This window comes from Somniosus microcephalus, chromosome 2 (genome assembly GCF_052327205.1).
Source record: "Somniosus microcephalus isolate GS21.2 chromosome 2, FLI_Smic_1.0, whole genome shotgun sequence".
Taxonomy (NCBI): domain Eukaryota; kingdom Metazoa; phylum Chordata; class Chondrichthyes; order Squaliformes; family Somniosidae; genus Somniosus; species Somniosus microcephalus.
In genome coordinates, this window is record NC_140988.1 from 325,751,606 (window position 1) to 325,770,899 (window position 19,294).

General features: G+C 43.8%; 1 protein-coding gene across 13 annotated transcripts in view; it reads left to right on the forward strand.

Moving 5' to 3' along the window:
* tcf4 (transcription factor 4) overlaps positions 1-19,294 on the forward strand; it is a 679,628-nt gene that overhangs the window by 602,307 nt on the left and 58,027 nt on the right. For all 13 annotated transcript variants that reach the window (XM_085974559.1, XM_085974581.1, XM_085974567.1 and 10 more), the window contains 5 exons: positions 2,465-2,597; positions 7,782-7,849; positions 13,360-13,438; positions 13,557-13,633; positions 17,194-17,397. In XM_085974559.1, coding sequence (XP_085830685.1) covers positions 2,465-2,597; positions 7,782-7,849; positions 13,360-13,438; positions 13,557-13,633; positions 17,194-17,397 — 561 coding nt within the window. The remainder of the gene's footprint in view (positions 1-2,464; positions 2,598-7,781; positions 7,850-13,359; positions 13,439-13,556; positions 13,634-17,193; positions 17,398-19,294) is intronic.

Here is a 19,294-nt window from a genome sequence, read left to right on the forward strand (position 1 = left end):
TGAAAACCAACATGCTCTGCCATTTTTATTAACAAAATCTGTAAATTAAAAAGAAAATCCAGTCAAGACTCTACTACAATCTAGTGGAGACTTACTTGATAATTGTCTTATTAAGAGTTTACCCAATCATGTAGGGTTTGGAAATGGGGCTTCAAATGATGAAAAAAGAAAAGAAAGACTTGCATTTATATAGCGCCTTTCACGACCACCGGACAACTCAAAGCACTTAACAGCCAATGAGGGATAAATATTGGCCAGGACACCGGGGATAACTCTGCTGCTCTTCTTCGAAATAGTGCCATGGGATCTTTTACGTCCACCTGAGAGAGCAAACGGGACCTCTGTTTAACGTCTTATCCGAAAAGCAGCACCCTCTCAGCACTGCACTGGAGTGTCAGCCTAGTTTTATTTGCTCAAGTCCCTGGAGTGGGACTATGAACCCACAACCTTCTGACTCAGAGGCGAGTGTGCTACCCACTGAGCCACAGCTAACACTACAGGTTTGACTGTACAGTAATTGAAATGGAGAGTCATTCCCTCCCAGAGCTCCTTACCTCCACTGCTTTTCCCTTCTTCTTATATAGATATTAAAAAGTCAAACTGACATCACACTTTTTGATTTACTTCTCTCCTACTCTTTTTTTAACTTTCCTGGTTGTTTGTGGTTGCCATCTTTTGCAGTGGAAAGGAAAACTGGCCCTAAGGGGAGTTCACACTTTTTTCCTTTAGGATGTAAAAAAACAATCAATTGCTACAAGAATGTTTGTACTGTTCTTTCTGTAACACATACTTCAAGCCCCAGTTGCACTCTGGCATAACTGCAAACAAAGCAGTACTGAACACATAAAAAGCACATACTATTCCGACTTACTGTAGGACAGTAATACGCCAGTGGGAGCATTGTTTCAAGTGCATGAGAATAACTCCGCCCAGTGTTGGCTGCACATTAGTATTAAATATTTATACCGAAGTTCTCTGAAACCCCACACTCCTCCGTCGAGTCACTGTCAGCATCCTCTGGAACTCCTCTGTGGGGGAGCATTGAACTTGTAGTCCACTCCTCCCAGGCTTTCCCTCCCCGAGTTAGGATTTTTGTACCCAAAGCATTAACAGCTCACAGGGCCCCTTTGTGGTTTTTAATGCACGCACAGGGTCTTCTGTACGGGCAAGAGAATTTAGTTAAAAGATTTGATGATTTGTGGATCCATTTACAATTCAACGTCGACTTTAATGTATGAAAAAGATAATTATGTTATTTTTAAAGAAAGTCACTGTACTGAGGGTTAAAAGTTGAAACCAGCATCAATATGAAAAAAATCCTTGGTTTCACCCAGCTATCTCGATTAAAAAAACAAAACAAATACTGCTCAAAATCTCGGTTATTTACATTGTATTACTACTGCATGTGCACACTTCGCGCTTATCTGGAGCACTTTTTTTATTGATGCAAGCATGTACCTTTTTATTTAAAATGATATACCTTGAGGATGATCTTCTGTTAAAAAGATGATGATGGTGATGTTAACTTAATTTAACCATTACACTATTATTATCATAAAACGCTACAGAGGTTCATACAGTGAAGTACATAAGAATTTTTTTGGGATGCAATAACATGCCATTTTGTATACCTTTTGAACGTAAAAATTGAGGCTGTTGCCCTCTTGCCCGTGGTTCTGTGGCTAAATGCCCAGGAGGCCCAGGTTTGCACTGATTTAGCAGATCACACCTGGGATTGTGCTCGGGCTACCACAATTGACCTCGGTGCCCTGGTAAAAATCAGCCAGCATTTCAGCCCTAGATGGCTATTCAGTATATCCTGCAGGAAAGTGCACAGATGTGGACATCAGGTGAGGAACAGGATCAGGCATGGTTGGAATGCAAGTATAAAGTAAGACTGGTTTGGAAACAAAATCTAATTATAACCATAGACCAAAGAAGGTTAAGGAGAGATTTAATACAGGCGTTAAAATTATGAGGAGTTTTGATAGCGTAGATAGGGAGAAACTGTTACCACTGGCAGGAAGGTCGATAACCTGAGGATACAGATTTAAGATCATTGGCAAAAAAGCCGGGGGGGGGAGGGGGGAGATGAGAATTTTTTACTCAGCGAGTTGTGATCTGGAATGCACCGCCTGAAAGGGTGGTGGAAGCAGATCCAATAGTAACTTTCAAAAGGGAATTGGATAAATACTTGAAAAGGAAAAATTTGCAGGGCTATGGGGAAAGAGCAGGGCTGTGGGACTGATTGGATAACCCTTTCAAAGAGCCAGCACAGGCAGGGTGGACTGAATGGCCTCCTGTGCTGTATGATTCTATGTGGACATCAGATGAATGCAAATATAAAGCACGACTTGTTTGAAAACAAAATCTGATTAATCTAGAATTGAAAACTTGAAATGTAAAATTAATATATTTTTTTCCTCTTTTATTTCTATATAATATATAAATATATAAACCACAGAGCTACCCATCACACTCCTCAACAGACATCAATGCCAGTCTCCCACCGATGTCCAGTTTCCACCGCAGTGGCACAAATCACTTTGGCGCTTCATCCTGCACACCGCCTGCCAACGGAACAGACAATATCATGGGTAAGTTACAAAAAAAACGACTTGCATTCATATAGTGCCTTTCACAACCTCAGCATGTCCCAAAGTGCTTTACAGTCAATGGAGTACTGATTGATGGTGTTGCTGAAATAGATAGAAACAGCTTTACTGAATTTATCAAAAGCTGCACATAACTCCTCACTGCTACTGTTTTGGTGCATTTTTTGGTGCCGGGAGGTTATTGAATCAGTTGATCCAAGCCAACCAATTTATTTCACTAGAACAAAGTGTTATATGAACCGTAAAAGCATCAGAGTTAAATAGCATGACTATAGCACACTGATTGTTTTTCATGTTGTTTCTGTACACAGTTATTATATACTAAAAATAATTACCAAAATATGTATCTATCCAAAAACTTACAAACAAAAGACATTCTTGGAGGGGTTGAGGGAGAACATTCGAATTATTGAATATATGCTACTTCTAATAGCCAAAGCATTTTTTTTTACTGCAACAGCTGTTCACCCATTACAATCCATCAGTGGGACCTCTGCCTCATTGGCTTCTTGGCCCACTCTACACCCCAATTTCTGGCCTTTCTGCCGTACTCCTGATGTATTTGTGGCTGGATGGGGCATGGATTTTCACACCCACATTGTCCATAAATTATTTTAAAAGGGAATGACATGGATACTTGAAAAAGAAGAATATTAAAGGGTATGAGCAGCAAGCGGGATTAAACCAGCTGGCTCATATGGGATGACCAGCCTGTTTCTATGTTGCACCATCCAATGATTCTAATTATTAAAATAATAAAAATGATTAAAATATCACTTATCAGCAACTGTTCTAGCAGGAATAAAATCCAGAATGGGATTGTAAAGCGTTTTAATACATATCAACCTGGTAAACCTTTTTCTACGTTTAATCCACAAGAAAGCATTGTTTTTGAGAATTGCAATTGGGCTATCATTCATGAAGACCAAAAACATTCCAGAAGATCTTAAAAATAAAATGTTCAAGCCATTAGCAATGACCACACCCAAGAGACCTCAGACGCTTGAGTAATGTCTGAATGTAAAGTTGGGCTTGCGTGAAACACTGTTTGTCTAAGTCAGCCAAGTGATCATTAAAAGGGCACTGCCTTCACGAAGAGTCTTTGGGAAACGTCTTTCATTCCTTTAGAGCGATGTAAATTACATTAAAAACATCATCACATCACTTGAGTAACATCATTGTGATGACAGTGACACAGGCTGCTCCCTCTCAGAGAAATGGTTTGCCCAAACACGTTTTTCACTAAGACAGAGCCTTGATAAATTTGGGACTGATTCAATTAAAAGAGAACCTTACAAGTTTACATTATAGTAAAGCCATTCAGCCATTTGTGTCTATGCTGAGAAATGCAAAATGAATCCCACTTTTTTAAAATTTGTTTTTATGGGATGTGGACCAGCATTTATTGCCCATCCCTAATTGCCCTGTACTCTCCCCTGAACTTTCCCCATGCATCAAGTACTTATCCAATTTTCCATTAAAAGGTGCAATGCGCTCTACTTCAACTTCTCCCTGAGCATTCCATGCTCCAACAATCCCTGCAAAAATAAGTTTCTCCTAACCTCTCTCCCTCACTCATTAAGCGATGGTTTTAAATTACTGACCCCTGGTCACTGATTCCTCAACCAGTGGAAATATTGGGCTGGATTTTGTCAATGAAGGTGCATTGGGGGCGGGGCTGCTGGTTTTCGGGTTTCAGTCCTGCCCCCAGCGACGTCTGACCAACCCATGCTATTTTCCCTTGATTGATCTTGTTAAGCCCGCCCTTACCGGCCAATTAAGGGAAATTTATGACGTCAGCGTATTTTTGACAGATGCATTGTCAGCCTTGAACAGCTTTGAGAAGCTGTCAAACACTGATAGTCTCTGTTCTAAGGTGAGCTCTTGCACAGAATGCTCACCAAGACCTCTCTCTTCAGCAGAAAGCAGATGGTTGCTGCATCTGAGAATGCAGCAGCCATTCTGTCATCTCTGCCGTTGAGATGAGGCACCTCCGGATCCTCAAAGGTTGAAGCCTGCAGGAAGAAGCAATGGTAAGGAAACTTTTTCCAACAATTTACACTCACCTCTCATACTTACCTGCCCACACTTGCCCCCATCACTCACCTTTACAGTGGACATTTTGACCCCTCTCACCCCCGCAGACCCACTGCTCGCCTCGCTGACCCTGGTGAGGTTCGCAGCCGTTGGGAAGCCCGCAATTGCAGGCGTAAAATGGGGATAAGCCTCAAAACTGCCTGTTAACTACTTTGTTAACAGGCAGTTAATTGGCTCTAATCCCCTTCCCGCCTCGAGGAGACGGGACCCTGCGCGACTTGGGGAGCCACCTCCCGGGAAGATGGCACAGAGGCGGGTTGGGAGCGGTGTCAGTACCCGCTCCCAGTTTCTGCCATTTTCCCGGCAGTCCCGCCTCCCCAGGGCTGGGAAAATTCCCCCCATTCTTTCTCTATTCACTCCTATCATCATTTTAAAAAATCTATTTAAATCTTCTGTTAGCCTGCTGTGTTCCAGTGGTAATAGTTCCTATATTTCAAGTCTCTTCTCATAATTACAGTTTCCCATCCCTGACATTATCCTGGTGAATCTGCACTGAACACTCTTTATAACTTTAATATCCTTTCTATAATTGGGAGCCAGAAAGTGCACGCAGAACTATAACTGTTGCTTAACCAATGCTTTGCATATCTTTATTTTTGTACCTCAGTTCTTCAAAAGAATGCAGAAAGTTAATTGAGATCTCAGCCAACAGTTCAATGTGTAAATGCATCACATGGCATGTTGCTGCGCCATATAGACTGGGAACAACCCACGTTTGATGCCTGATTTGCATCAAGTTAGTAGATCACTGCTGGGGCAGTGATGGGGAAGCTAGATTTGGATTCAGTGTCCCTGGGTAAGGGTGGGGAGAAGTCAGTCATGATTCCTGCTCCTAATTATCAACAACAACTTGCATTTATATAGCACCTTTAGCGTAGCAAAACATCCCAAGGTGCTTCACAGGAGCGTTAGCAAACAAAATTTGATACTGAGCCACGTAAGGAGATATTAGGACAGAAACAGGTAGGGGGCTAAATTCAGTTGATTTGTGCCTTAGGGCGCTAATAGGGCGCAAATTACCTAGCGCCTGGGCATGGCGCCACTAACGCCTCCCGCGGAATTCAGCGTTAGCGCTGCGCGGCACTGCGCCACCGGCGATGACATCATCGCCGTGCGCAGCACCCCACTCGTGCCCCAGCTGTAATATTGGGTGGCGCCCCCCGACTTACCACCGGACGCTATGTCCGCCGGGGTCAGGGGGTCCTACCTGCGGCCAGGGCGGCGCTAGTTAAAGGGGATGTGGCGGGCGGCCATTTTTGTTGCTGGTCACCTGCCAGCACCTGCCCACGTTGCTGTCCCCGGCCTCTGTGAAGCCCCCCTCTTGAGTGCCGGGCTCGTTTGCCGGCACTTCCGATCCCTGGTGGCCAAGCTGGACGCCGGAACGCGCTGCGCCAGACCCCTCCCCTTTAATAAGGGGAGGAAGGCCTGCAGTACCTTGGCGCGACGTGCCGCAGAGCATGGCACAGCGGCACGTAGTAACACGATATTGGCTTGCAGCGCCCCAAGAGGGACGCGGGGCGCTTCCAGTAGCGCCCCTCCTCCCTCTCGGGGCGCTACCTGGGAAAATCGGCTGTGAGGGCGCTAATTTTTTCAGGGCGCTAAAATTAAAATAAAGGGGGTGCTACCCAATTTTTACCCCGTAGATTTTAAGGAGCGTCTTAAAGGAGGAAAGAGAGGTAGAGAGGCGGAGAGGCTTAGGGAAGGAATTCCAGAGCTTAGGGCCTCAGCAGCTGAAGGCATGGCCCCCAGTGGTGATTCCTACTCTGAAGTGTGTGCATGTGGGGATCCATGTGCTAACAATGAAAAGATTAAGGGTAATTTTTCAAGGCTCCATTCTTGACATGGAACATCACTAACACTGAGTGCAGTAGTGGAGATGGGTTGCGCCACTGCAGCCCTTATTTTCCTATTCGCACTTGACGCCAGTGAAATTACCCCCTAAAAATGAACTTTGAAAAGTTCCCAGGTAGTCCAACCTTTTAAGGTTTATTTCATATCCGCTGCTATTGTACTGCATTGTGCATAAAGATTGCTTCCAGAAGATGATCCCACAACAATGGCCAGAAATGCAATTCTGGTGACATTGCAGCTGAATTGCACTATCCAGTTTGCATATCAAAACTATGTCACATCGACTCAAACTGTATACTATAACTGCCCCGTAAATGCCATCGTCAAATAAGTTATATGTAAGTACCTCATATATATATATATATATATATATATATAATAATAAATAGACTGCATTAAATGCTTTCATGTTTGTGTTCGTAAATTATTGCCTTAATAACTTCATAATCCTGGATCAGATTTTCTCCAGACTTATAGAATCATCGAATTCAGAGCAGAGAAACAGGCCATTTGGCCCAACAGTGCTGGTCTCCACATGAACCACCTATTTTAATCCTACTCTCCTGCTAGCGCCCCATACCCTTTAATAACCCTCTTTTTCAAGCATCTATTTAATTCCCTTCTTAAAAAGATTTATTACGGACTCCAATAAGAGATTTGCTCTCACCAGCTTCATCTGGTTGCCACTCAAATATAGGCACGCTGGGAACTGTCTCTGACTTTGTGCCTTCGGTATTTGAAGCGTAACCTTCATAAGCGCCTGCGTCTCCTCAGACTTTTGCTTTCTGAACTAAGCATGCTGAGACCTATCCTCATTCTGTCTGTGCATCTCTGAACACTAACTTAAGTCGAAGGGAACAGCTGTTTCTAAGCGGTCTGGGCACCAGTATCTTCTGACATACATGACGCTCTCCAAGTTTGATCAGTATAGGACAAGGGCATTCAGTTAAAAAAAAACTTAATGGGAATTGCTGTTAAGTCTGCAAAATGTAGAAAGCTCGAAGCCCTCAGTGGTTGACACTTTTCTCCCCACCTAATACTCCGTCTGTATCAAATATAACTGATAATGTTACAGTCCAACATCCGTGACGTCATCTGGCGGTTTTCCACAGCCCTGTATCACGGTTTTGTTTCCCCCATAAGTGAAATATTATGCTGGAATGTTTCTGCAGGTTGTGGCCTAATTTGATGAACTTTAATTTTTTTTTCTCCTTCTAGTAAGCAGAGCAGGAGGCTCAACTGGCGGCTCACAGACTGGCGATGCACTGGGTAAAGCACTTGCATCAGTAAGTGGAGGGACTATTGTTCACTCATCTTCTTTTGTTGTTGGAATAGGGGGAAGGCTGTGAATGGTGAGGAGGAGTTGTTTTACTTGCTCTTGTATGTCTGGTCGCCACGTAATGCAACGATGTGAGAATGGAACACCTCAAAACACTTGCGATAACCTCACCAGACAGGGATACTCTTGCAGATGATTACTTGCGGGCACAACCAATTTAATCCAAACTTCTTGGCTGCCTGGATGGGATTTGGAATTTATTTTTAATGGTATAATCTGTTCTAAAGACAGCTGCAGGGGCTGCCTGGCACGAAACCTGCTATTGCTGCATTTAGCTGGAATTCTTACTGATGCCATCCAAAGTGGCCTGACCTGGGAAATGGGGTTGGCCCAGTTGAATTTGAAAACAGTTTGGACCTTTAGCCCTTAGGAGATTTTTTTTTTAATGATAACCATGCCTGTTACTCTAAGTCAAAAAAATAGATATAAAAAAGATGTTAAAGATTTTTTATCGCTAAGTTTTAGAAAAAAACATAGCGTTGGGGCTCCCACTCTTTAAAGTATTTTCCTATCAATATATATTTCTTCTTTTTAAAAATAAAAGAGACTAGGTGAAATCACAGATGTGCGACTTGGTATGACGTGCAGCTCATTATTATAGCATTAACGGACTACGCCACTGTGTTGTGAGATGCAGTCTTTACCCAATGACTTCCTGAATGCTGACTTCCCCAATCTTAGCTATGCCACTGTGGAGAGATAATGGCCTAGAAATTTGATGATGCTGCGCCCGTTTTACAAGCATCCAATAACAAAGCATCCAATATGGCGGACGGAGTGAGCTCGTGCATTCTGAGCTGGAAGTGCGACTCTCGTCATGCTGGCCATAGGCATCAAAAGAAGTATCCAGTGCCCCCACCTGGAACAGGCATTAAGCCCTCTGAATATGCAAATAAGGGACCTAACGCCAGTTGGATACTTCTTTCACCAAATTAGTTTACCCTGTTCAGGAAAATGTGGTCTACATGCGGCCTAATAGAGTCTAACCGTTCATCGGTAGTGGGGAAAATGCTAGAGTCTATTATAAAAGATGTAATAGCAGAGCACTTGGAAAACAGTGACAGGATCGGACAAAGTCAACATGGATTTACAAAAGGTAAATCGTGCTTGACTAATCTACTGGAATTTTTTGAGGATGTAACTGGTAAAATAGATAAGGGAGAACCAGTGAATGTGGGGTATTTGGACTTTCAGAAGGCTTTCGATAAGGTCCCGCATAAGAGATTAGCATGTAAAGTTAAGGCACATGGGATTGGGGGCAAGGTACTGACTTAAATAGAGAACTGGTTGGCAGACAGGAAGCAAAGAGTTGGAATAAACGGTTCTTTTTCCGAGTGGCGGTCAGTGACGGGGTACCGCAGGGATCGGTCCTAGGACCCCAGCTATTCACAATATATATTAATGATCTAGACGAGGGAACTAGATGTAATATCTCCAAGTTTGCAGATGACACAAAGCTGGGTGGGCGTGTGTGCTGTGAGGAGGATGCCGAGAAACTCCAGTTTGATTTGGACAGGCTGGGTGATTGGGCAGATGCATGGCAGATGCAATATAACGTGGATAAATGCGAGGTTATCCACTTTGGTGTCAAAAACAGTGACGTAATAAAACTCACTACACACTTGGTTTGAGTTAATCAACTTGTTTCAGAACATGGAGGTCTAGTTGTACTTCACTAGTTCCTGTCTTACAAATGTCCCTGGTCAAGCTGGGCCCACGCCCGAGTATTTATACTCCTTGGACGGTGCCACCAGCTGGCCGTCCAGTGTTATTTCATGAGTAGTTTCTTTATGATGATGAGATTTATAACATTCTTCCTGCCTAAAAGATTTGGAAGTCCGACGACTTCCTTTTAACAGATTAGGCGGACCACAAATAGCCGCAGTCTTTTAGATCTTTGTTTATGGCTAGAAGGCTCATCTCCCCAGACCGTGTCTTGGTCCCTGGGCCGCTTGATCCGTACCGTTGGATCAACAGGGCCCGTGTTGCCCTGATCGACCCGAGGGAGGCTGGGGAGATCATGACTCCGGGTGTGGGTCCCCACCAGTGCAGAGCTGGCGTCATCCTGTTTGATAGCCGGGGATTGACCGGCATCCTGGCCTCGGGTGGCCATCCCATGGGGAGCGCTCGGCTCCCTGAGTGCATCCGGTGGGGCAGCCGGCAGATCTCTCGATGTCCCAGGTAGGGCGTCATCTTCGAGGGAGCGCAGAGTGTCGGCATCATCATCGTGGGTCCCTCTATCAGTTGGGTCCATGGAACCGGCTGGACAGGGAGCCAGATCCCGGAGCGAAACGGTGGGCTCCCGGCCATCAGGGTACCGCATGTGCGCGTACGTGGGATTGACGTCCGTGAGTTCTACCTTGTCGACGAGGGGATCGTTTTTAGAAGATCGGACAAATCTTTGGAGCAGCACAGGGCCGGGAGCTGCCAACCATGACGGTAGGGATGTCCCATGAGTGGAGCAACGCTGGAAGCTGAAGAATCGCTTGTGAGGTGTGACATTGGAGGATGTAGAAAGAAGAGACCTGATGGAATGCAACACGTCAGGGAGCATAGTTTCCCACTGCTGGTCTGGTAGGTTGTGTGACCTCAGTGCAAGATGAACAGCGTTCCAAATGATAGCGTTGTATCTCTCAACCTGTCCGTTACCGATGGCATGGTATGGTGTTGTTTTACTTGTGGCAATTCCCCGTTGGGAGAGAGAACTTTTGAGTTCGCTTGACATGAAGGAGGGACCCCGATCAGAGTGGATGAAATTGGCCATACCACAAAGGGAAAAGACTTGATCAAGGCATTTGATCACTGTGGAAGTAAGCATATTAGGACAGGGGAAAGCAAAGGGAAAGCGTGAATATTCGTCCACCATAGTAAGTAAGTAGGTGTTTCGCGTTGAGGAAGGCAATGGCCCTTTAAAGTCAATGCTGAGTCACTGCATAGGCTGCATAGTGTGTATGAGCGAGCCATCCGATGGATGGAAGAATTGCGGTTTTATTCTCCAACAGATGCTGGCGTATGAAGGGAGACGTAATTCCATTAATAAAGGAATCGCGAATTAGCTCCTTCTGGTACTGCTCAGCTGTGACAGCTTTAAGGTTACAATCCTTGCTGAGCCTGCAAAGCTTTTGAAGGAATTCGCCAAGTGATTCCCCGGGTTGTTGTTGAGTTGTGGCCAATAGATGCCGAGCAAAAATTTCGTTTGGGGCCTTAACATATAGTCGCTGTAATATTAGGATAGTGGAGTCATAGTCTACACAGTCTTCGATATAGTCAAACACATGAGGAGATACATAATTGGCAAGTATCTCTGATTTATCAGGAGCATTTACACCACACACCCTGAGGAAGTTGCTGAAGGTACGATACCAGTGTTTCCATACCTTAGCAGTTGTAGGTGAATTTGGGTCCAGGTCAAGACAGGCGGGTCTGAGTAGTTTGTCCATGATGGATTGATTTCTATGCCGGAGTTCCCTTCTGCAGTTGAAGTCGTAGCTGGCTGTTCCCGAATCACTCAGTGCGTGGAGTCAATATCAAGTTGATTAAATTGACGTAATAAAACTCACAACACACTTGGTTTGAGCATAAAGCAAGGTTTTAATCAACTTGTTTCAGAACATGGAGGTCTAGTTGTACTTCACTAGTTCCTGTCTTACAAAATGTCCCTGGGCAAGCTGGGCCCACGCCCGAGTATTTATACTCCTTGGACGGCGCCACCAGCTGGCCGTCCAGTGTTATTTCATGAGTAGTTTCTTTATGATGATGAGATTTATAACAAACAGAAAGGCAGATTATTATCTAAACGGCAATAGATTGGGAGAAGGGGAAGTGCAACGAGACCTGGGTGTCCTTGTGCACCAGTCGCTGAAGGTAAGCATGCAGGTGCAGCAGGCGGTTATGAAGGCAAATGATATGTTGGCCTTCGTAGCGAGAGGGTTCGAGTACAGGAACAAGGATGTCTTGCTGCAGTTGTACAGGGCCTTGGTGAGACCACATCATGAGTATTGTGTGCAGTTTTGGTCGCCTTATCTGAGGAAGGACGTTCTTGCCATGGAGGGAGTGCAGCGAAGATTCACCAGACTGATACCTAGGATGGCAGGAATGACGTATGAGGAGAGATTGGGTCGATTGGGCTTATACTCGCTGGAGTTTAGAAGAATGAGAGGGGATCTCATTGAAACTTATAAAATTCTAACAGGACTAGACAGACTAGATGCAGGAAGGATATTCCTGATGGCAGGGGAGTCCAGAACCAGGGGTCACAGTCTAAGGATAAGGGGTAAGCCATTTAGGACAGAGATGAGGAGGAATTTCTTCACCCAGAGAGTGGTGAACCTGTGGCATTCTCTACCACAGAAGGCAGTTGAGGCCAATTCATTAAATATATTCAAGAAGGAGTTGGATATATTTCTTAAGGCTAAAGGGATCAAGGGATATGGAGAGAAGACAGGGACAGGGTAGTGAATTTGGATGATCAGCCATGATCTCATTGAATGGCGGAGCAGGCTCCTTCTCCTATCTTCTATGTTTCTATGTTCCGTCGAAGGGATTATTCGCTACAACTAGTTTACACCTACCCGCAGTGCAAGCCAATTTCTAGGCCAATGAGTGGAGACCAGGCCAGAAGAAGCACAAAAATCCGCCATACCAACAATGTTCCCTGTAATTTTTTGGGGGTAGTGCGGCCCATTTACCGGGCTGCGCGGCCCATTCAAAATTCCGTGCATGCCGCATTTTTTTCAATTTAAAAGCCGGCTCACCGGCTACGCGGCTGCACAGCTTAAAGGGAACATTGCATACCTTGGGCATATTGGGCATCTCCTCGCAAAATATAGATGAGAAATGGGTCTCCTTAGGTCAGGATTTTGTGACATGGACACAAGGAGAAGGACACGACAGCAGTGATGAATGGGTTTACCCCTTTCACACACCACAAGATATGTTCATATTACCAGATTGCATCTGTGTGAAATGAGCTGAATATGGAATTCCCAGCATTTGTACTTAACCCCCATTACCCCTCCCCTACTCGCTCACCAACTCTGCATGTGCCGTGTGTGTATAAAATAGTGTGTACAAGATCCTTTCCCCCACCCCCATTAAAAAAAACACATGAGTTAAATATTTATAGGAGCCCTATTGCAAGCTGCTTGCTTTGTGACCCATCTCAAATCCACTTTTCAGAGTTTGTACCCTGAGCTGCACTGGGAGTTAATACAACTTGCATCTTTCACACTTGGGAATTTCACTGTGAAACATCTGTAAATCTGCAACAAATGCAAAATGCTCAACAGTGGAGCAAATGGGCCTGCAGTTTTACACAGTGTTAAAAGAGAAATAAATAATCTTACAGCACAAATAGAATAGCCACCTTGCACTGTCATTACATATGTTCATAAGTGCACTGCGATAATTAGATTCAAAACGCCCTGCTAATAAAAAGGTTCCTGCTTTTTGTTTTAGATCTACTCACCAGACCACACTAACAACAGTTTCCCTTCAAATCCATCAACGCCTGTTGGATCTCCGCCAACTCTCACAGGTAAAACAATCCACCAGTGTTTCAGGCAAGTTGAATGTGTGCGTGGGTTTGCTGTTTTTTTCCTCCCTTGTGTTTTGACCTTAAACACCAAGTTTTTAACCCTGCTCTCTATTTTTAGCAGGTACCTCTGTGTGGTCCATAAATGGAGGCCATGGTCCATCCTCTCCCACTTATGAAGGCCCACTTCACTCTTTGGTAGGTCTGAGAAAAAAGGATGTAGCAATATGCTATCAAAATAAAGCTGGACTCATTTATTCCGTTTACACACTTAATCTGGCAGTGTCTTTGAAGCCTTTTCCCTGTTGCTTCATTGGGCTAAATAGATCTATGCCGTACTATTTTATATGTCTGTATTCACTAGAGTTTAGAAGAATGAGAGGGGATCTCACTGAAACGTATAAAATTCTGACAGCGCTAGACAGACTGGATGCAGGGAGGATGTTTCCCCTGGCTGGGGGGGGGTCCAGAACGAGGGGTCACAGTCTCAGGATACGGGGTAGGACATTTAGAACTGAGATGAGGAGAAATTTCTTCACTCAGAGGGTGGTGAACCTGTGGAATTATCTACCACCGAAGTCACTGAATATCTTTAAGAAGGAGATAGATAGATTTCTAGACACAAAAGGCATCAAGGGGTATGGGGAGAGAGCGGGAATATGGTATTGAGACAGAGGATCAGCCATGATCGTGTTGAATGGCGGAGCAGGCTTGAAGGGCCGAATGGCCTACTCCTGCTCCTATTTTTCTATGTGTGTGAATTAAATGAAGTCTTTAGGAGATTTCTGTACTTACGAATTTTTTAGGGGAGAAAAGTGGTGGCATTTTTAAAAAGTTAGCCTCATGTATTCCTGCCGAGGAGCAGTTGGGCTCAACACTACATTCATATTTATTGGAATGGCAAGTTAACACTTTGAGTACCAAAAGACATTTTCATCCTTTAAAACTGCATTTTTACATTTTCTTCTTTAAAAATGAGACAGCCTTAAAAAGTTCATAGTTTTGGGGCATAGCATGGTGGCATAGTGGTTAGCACTATTGCCTCACAGCGCCAGGGACCTGGGTTCGAATCCGGCCTCAGGCGACTGTCTGTGTGGAGTTTGCACATTCTCCCTGTGTTTGCGTGGGTTTCCTCCGGGTGCTCCGGTTTCCTCCCACAGTCCAAAGATGTGCGAGTTAGGTTGATTGGCTATGATAAATTGACCCTTAGTGTTAGGGGGATTAAATACATGGGGTTACGGGGATAGGGTGGGATATGTGTCAGTGCAGGCTCGATGGGCCGAAATGGCCTCTATCTGCACTGTGGGGTTTCTGTGATTCTGTGATATCTGGCATAATGGGAGCAGCGTGGTAGGAATTTGTGGCGGAACTCATTTGCACTCTTGCTCCATTTAAAATGGAGATGAGGAGGAATTTCTTCTGAGGGTTGTGAATCTTTGGAATTCTCTACCCCAGAGAGCTGTGGAGGCTGAGTCATTGAATATATTTAAAGTGGAGATAGACAGATTTTTGAAAAACAGGGGAATCAAGGGTTATGGGGAGCGGGCAGGAAAGTGGAGTTGAGACCAAGATCAGATCAGCCATGATCTCATTGAATGGTGGAGCAGGCTCGAAGGGCCGAATGACCTACTCCTGCTCCTATTTCTTATGTTCTTGTGACAAATTCCGACAGGGGGAGTGCGGGCACTTCTTTCACTCATGCCCCGCCTTTTGTGATATCATTTGTGGCAGCGGAATTGGTGGGGAATGGCTTCCCTGGAAATCCTGCCAGTGTTGCATCCTGTATGGCCAGAAGCCCAACACAGACGTACTTGATACTTGCAGTAAAGAGCCGCACATGGGTCCCATAATGCCATATTCAAATTGGAGTCAATCCAAGAGAGCTTGGTTGCCATTTGGACATTGGCAACATATCTAGGAAGCAGCAGAGAGAGAAATTTGGGGCTTGTAGATACATAAACCAGTAGCATGCCCTGTCTCACACCCAGTTTTCCTTTCTTCCCTGTTCTGAGGTTGGAGCCAAGGTTTGTTGATAGGGCAGAGTGGAGAGACATTTGCTTTGCATCTAACAGTCACGGGTCTGATTCAGGAATGCTTGATGCTGACATTGAAAGTTAGATTTTCAGATCATGTGTTGGTCAGGTGGTACAACTATTGACATCCTAAGTAAAGGGGAGTTCCTATGGAGCAGCCCATTGCGCCTGTATAGTAGATTTTTTTTTAATGGAATGCTAAAACACCTAACAAAAAGCTTTCAGAGCAACTACACACTGACAAGGAAAAAAAGGCCAAAATCAATCCAAAAAACTGAAAGGCGAGCCTCAAATTACAGCAATATGTCTTATTGGCCCCTTTAAATACTCTTCTGTATGCCTCTAGCAACCCTGGACATCTATTTTGTATGGGAGGTTTTATGACAAAGTACTCTTCGACACAAATGCCAAGAAATTGTGTTTTATTTTAATTAATTTTTGGGGTGTGGCTATTGCTGGCAAGGCCTGCATTTATTGCCCATTCCTAGCTTATTATAACTGAGTGACTTGCTCAGCCACTTCAGAGGGCATTTAAGAGTCAATCGCATTGATATGGGACTGGAGCCACATATAGGCCAGACCAGGTAAGGATGGAAGGTTTATTTCCCTAAAGTACATTAATGAACCGGTTGGGTTTTTATGACAATCTGATAGCTTCTTGGTCACTTTTTACTGACACCAGCTTTTGATTTCCAGCTTTTTTAAGTTCAAATTCTGAAAATGCCATGGTGGGATTTGATCCCACAATATTACTAGTCCAGTAACATAACCACTGTGCTACTGCACCTTAAAATGGAAATCTAAATGAGATCTTTGAGGCATAATTTAAATATTACAGTTGGGAAACTGGTGGGCACTTCTAGTGCCACTGAAATTTATGTGGGGCACTAAACAATGTAACCAGTTGCTGCCCAATTTCCAGCCATTCATACTCACTTACGGGGTACAGTATAGTCAATTGAAAAATCTGCCTTGGGTGTCGTAACCAATGTGTTTCATTCTTCAGCACTAACATCCTACACTAAATTCAGTCAAAAAAGTTGTAGGTAAATTTTAAAAAGGTTAGTTATATAGTGATATTTCCAAGCCCTACAGCTCTCCAGAATTGCAATCTATTTCCTCACCTAAAATATAGGAAGGTGGAAAAAATAATCTTATTTGCAGTTTGGCTTCAGGAATGTTGCTGCAACTATCAACGTGTTCAGATGTACGAGCAAAAACATTTCATGGAAATAGTGAACCCTTGGCTGGTGCTTAGTATCTACATGCATTCTCATATTTCAAAACTTTGGCTCAAGCTCCCTGTCAATATTGCATCTTCACAAGGCAACTGCACTAGCTATGGAGCAGTTTGGACTAAGTAAGCTGTGGACTCTTATGTACTGACTTAAGCAGTCTACAGTATTACACACAACCATGTGGAGAAAATGCATTTGATGAAAAAACCTGGGTAAAGTGGCCTATTAATTCTGTATTAGTATAAAATTTCATGCAGCATACTTTTCCATCGGTTTCCTTATATATTTAATGTATTCTCAAAAGCTGTAACACAATATGCCTCTATCATAACTATTAACGGGATGTATTACCTTTGTGATGACCATTTTTGACAAATTTCAAAGTGTTATTAGAACGTAAAGCAAAAACGTTGCTCACACTCCGTGAAATGACTGAGAATATTTATATGCATTATGATTACAGATTTTTTAATGTTTTTCTTTTTAGCAAACCCGGATTGAAGACCGCTTGGAAAGATTGGACGATGCCATACACGTCCTGCGAAACCACGCGGTGGGGCCCTCGACAGCCATGCCCGGTAGCCATAGCGACATGCACAATCTAATAGGACCATCACACAATGGACCGATGGGAGGCTTGGGGTCAGGATATGGGACAGGCTTGCTGTCAGCCAAAAGACATTCTTTAATGGTAAGACACCAGCACGGACACCTGCCCTGAAAATGAAGTGTCTGCTGGTATTTATGAGCATGTGTGCGTGTACTCTTTATTTTCTAGCAAGTACGTGTGGACTGCAAGTCCTGTTAATCTTAATTTTCCAAAAGAAACTTAATTAAAAAAAAGTTTCTGATCCAACTTAGTGTTGTAAGTATTTTATTCTGAAAGATGATATTTACAACAATCAAATTCAGTTGCTATTTTTCTTAAATGGAGAATGCACAACATTTGGTCAGCATTTGAATGAAAAATGATAACTTCATGTTTAGTGTATAATCCTTCATCAATTTATGTGAGATTTGTGGGTGGGGGGAGGAAGCAAGAAATGAGAAAGATGCTGAAAGATATGAATGACCTGAGAGACCTCGTGGGTTAAATACGTAATCCCATGAAACTGAGACTGCCGATAGACAAAGCCATAAAAAGGTCAATAGCATTTTGGGTTTTATAAATAGTAAAGAAGTAGCGATAAATTGATACAAAATGTTGGTTAAGCAACTGTGCGCAGTTTTGGGTGCCCCATTTGTAGAAAGGACAATGAAGCTATAGAGAGCATATTTTGTAGATTTTTATTTTTCTCTGACAGCGAGTCAGGTACAAGGGGTCATCAATTTAAAACTGCCACTACGAGAGTGAGGAAAAAGGTTAGGAGGAATCGCTATATGCAGAGTGTTACGGAGCATGGAATTCTCCCACAAGGAAAGGTTGAGGCAAAGAGACTGTTGCATCTTGTAAGGGAAAATGGTATAAATATTTGAAGCAGAGAAAGATACAGGACTATAGGAGAGTGTGCGGGGCAATGGAAATAGTTTTGGATTGCACTAGCAAATGAACCAGCCCAGAAGCAATGGGCCCAATGGCTGCCTCCTGTGCTGTAAACGTCTATGGTTCTGTCAAGCTAGCGAAGGCTACTCCCAAAACCTTCACCTGTCTTTTCTTGTTCAGATGCTGACCAATCTGCTGTGCGATTCCAGCATTTTCTGTTTTTACTTCTATTTTCCACTGTTGACGTTTAAACTCTAATATATTTTAATAGAATGATATTTCACTCCCATTTTGTTAGTTATTGACTTTCATCCTTGAGCAGGGTTGCTGGAGCGAATATATAGGAGACTCACGATGGAGCAGTGACCCCCACAGGAGTCTGTTCATTTCCATCAAAGTTTTCTATGGATTGTACTTTTAACCCTGTTCCCCACCCACCGCCCCCGCGCACCCCCCCTTCCCGCACACATATCCCGACTTCCGCAGAAGATGGTGGCTGTGGCTGAGGTGTGATTCCACGTGCAATATTAGCCCTCCAGTATCTTGCCCAAGTGACCATTCTTAATGTGTAAGCCTAGCTGGTAAGTATTGGAAACCTGTTTAACTGTGCAAGGCATCACAACCAAGACAATGCGGTTCTCAGTGCATGTGCAGACTTCGCAAAAGGAACTTTCCAGTGGCCCTGAGATCAGCTAATTCAGCGCAGACCAGGGGTTGAATTTTGGAGTTTCTGGTCTGTATGACTATGCTATACTGAGAGGTCTGGTCTGTATGATTGTGCTATACTAAGTGGTCCCTTTATCCATGAGGCCATCTGGGGAGCTTACTTGTAGTTTTTCCAACTGTGAAGTATTTCCTTCAAGCAGATTATCAGATGTTCAATAATATTTTTGCTTTCCTTAAACATTTTTATATTCATTCTCGTGATGTGGGCATCACGGGCAAGGCTGGCATTTATTGCCTATCCCTGGTTGTCGGTTTAATACAACTAAGTGGCTTGCTAGGCTACTTCAGAGGGCAGTTAAGTGAACCACATTAGTGTGGGACTGGAGTCACATATTGGTCAGACCAGGTAAGGACAGCAGGTTTCCCTCCCTAAAGGACA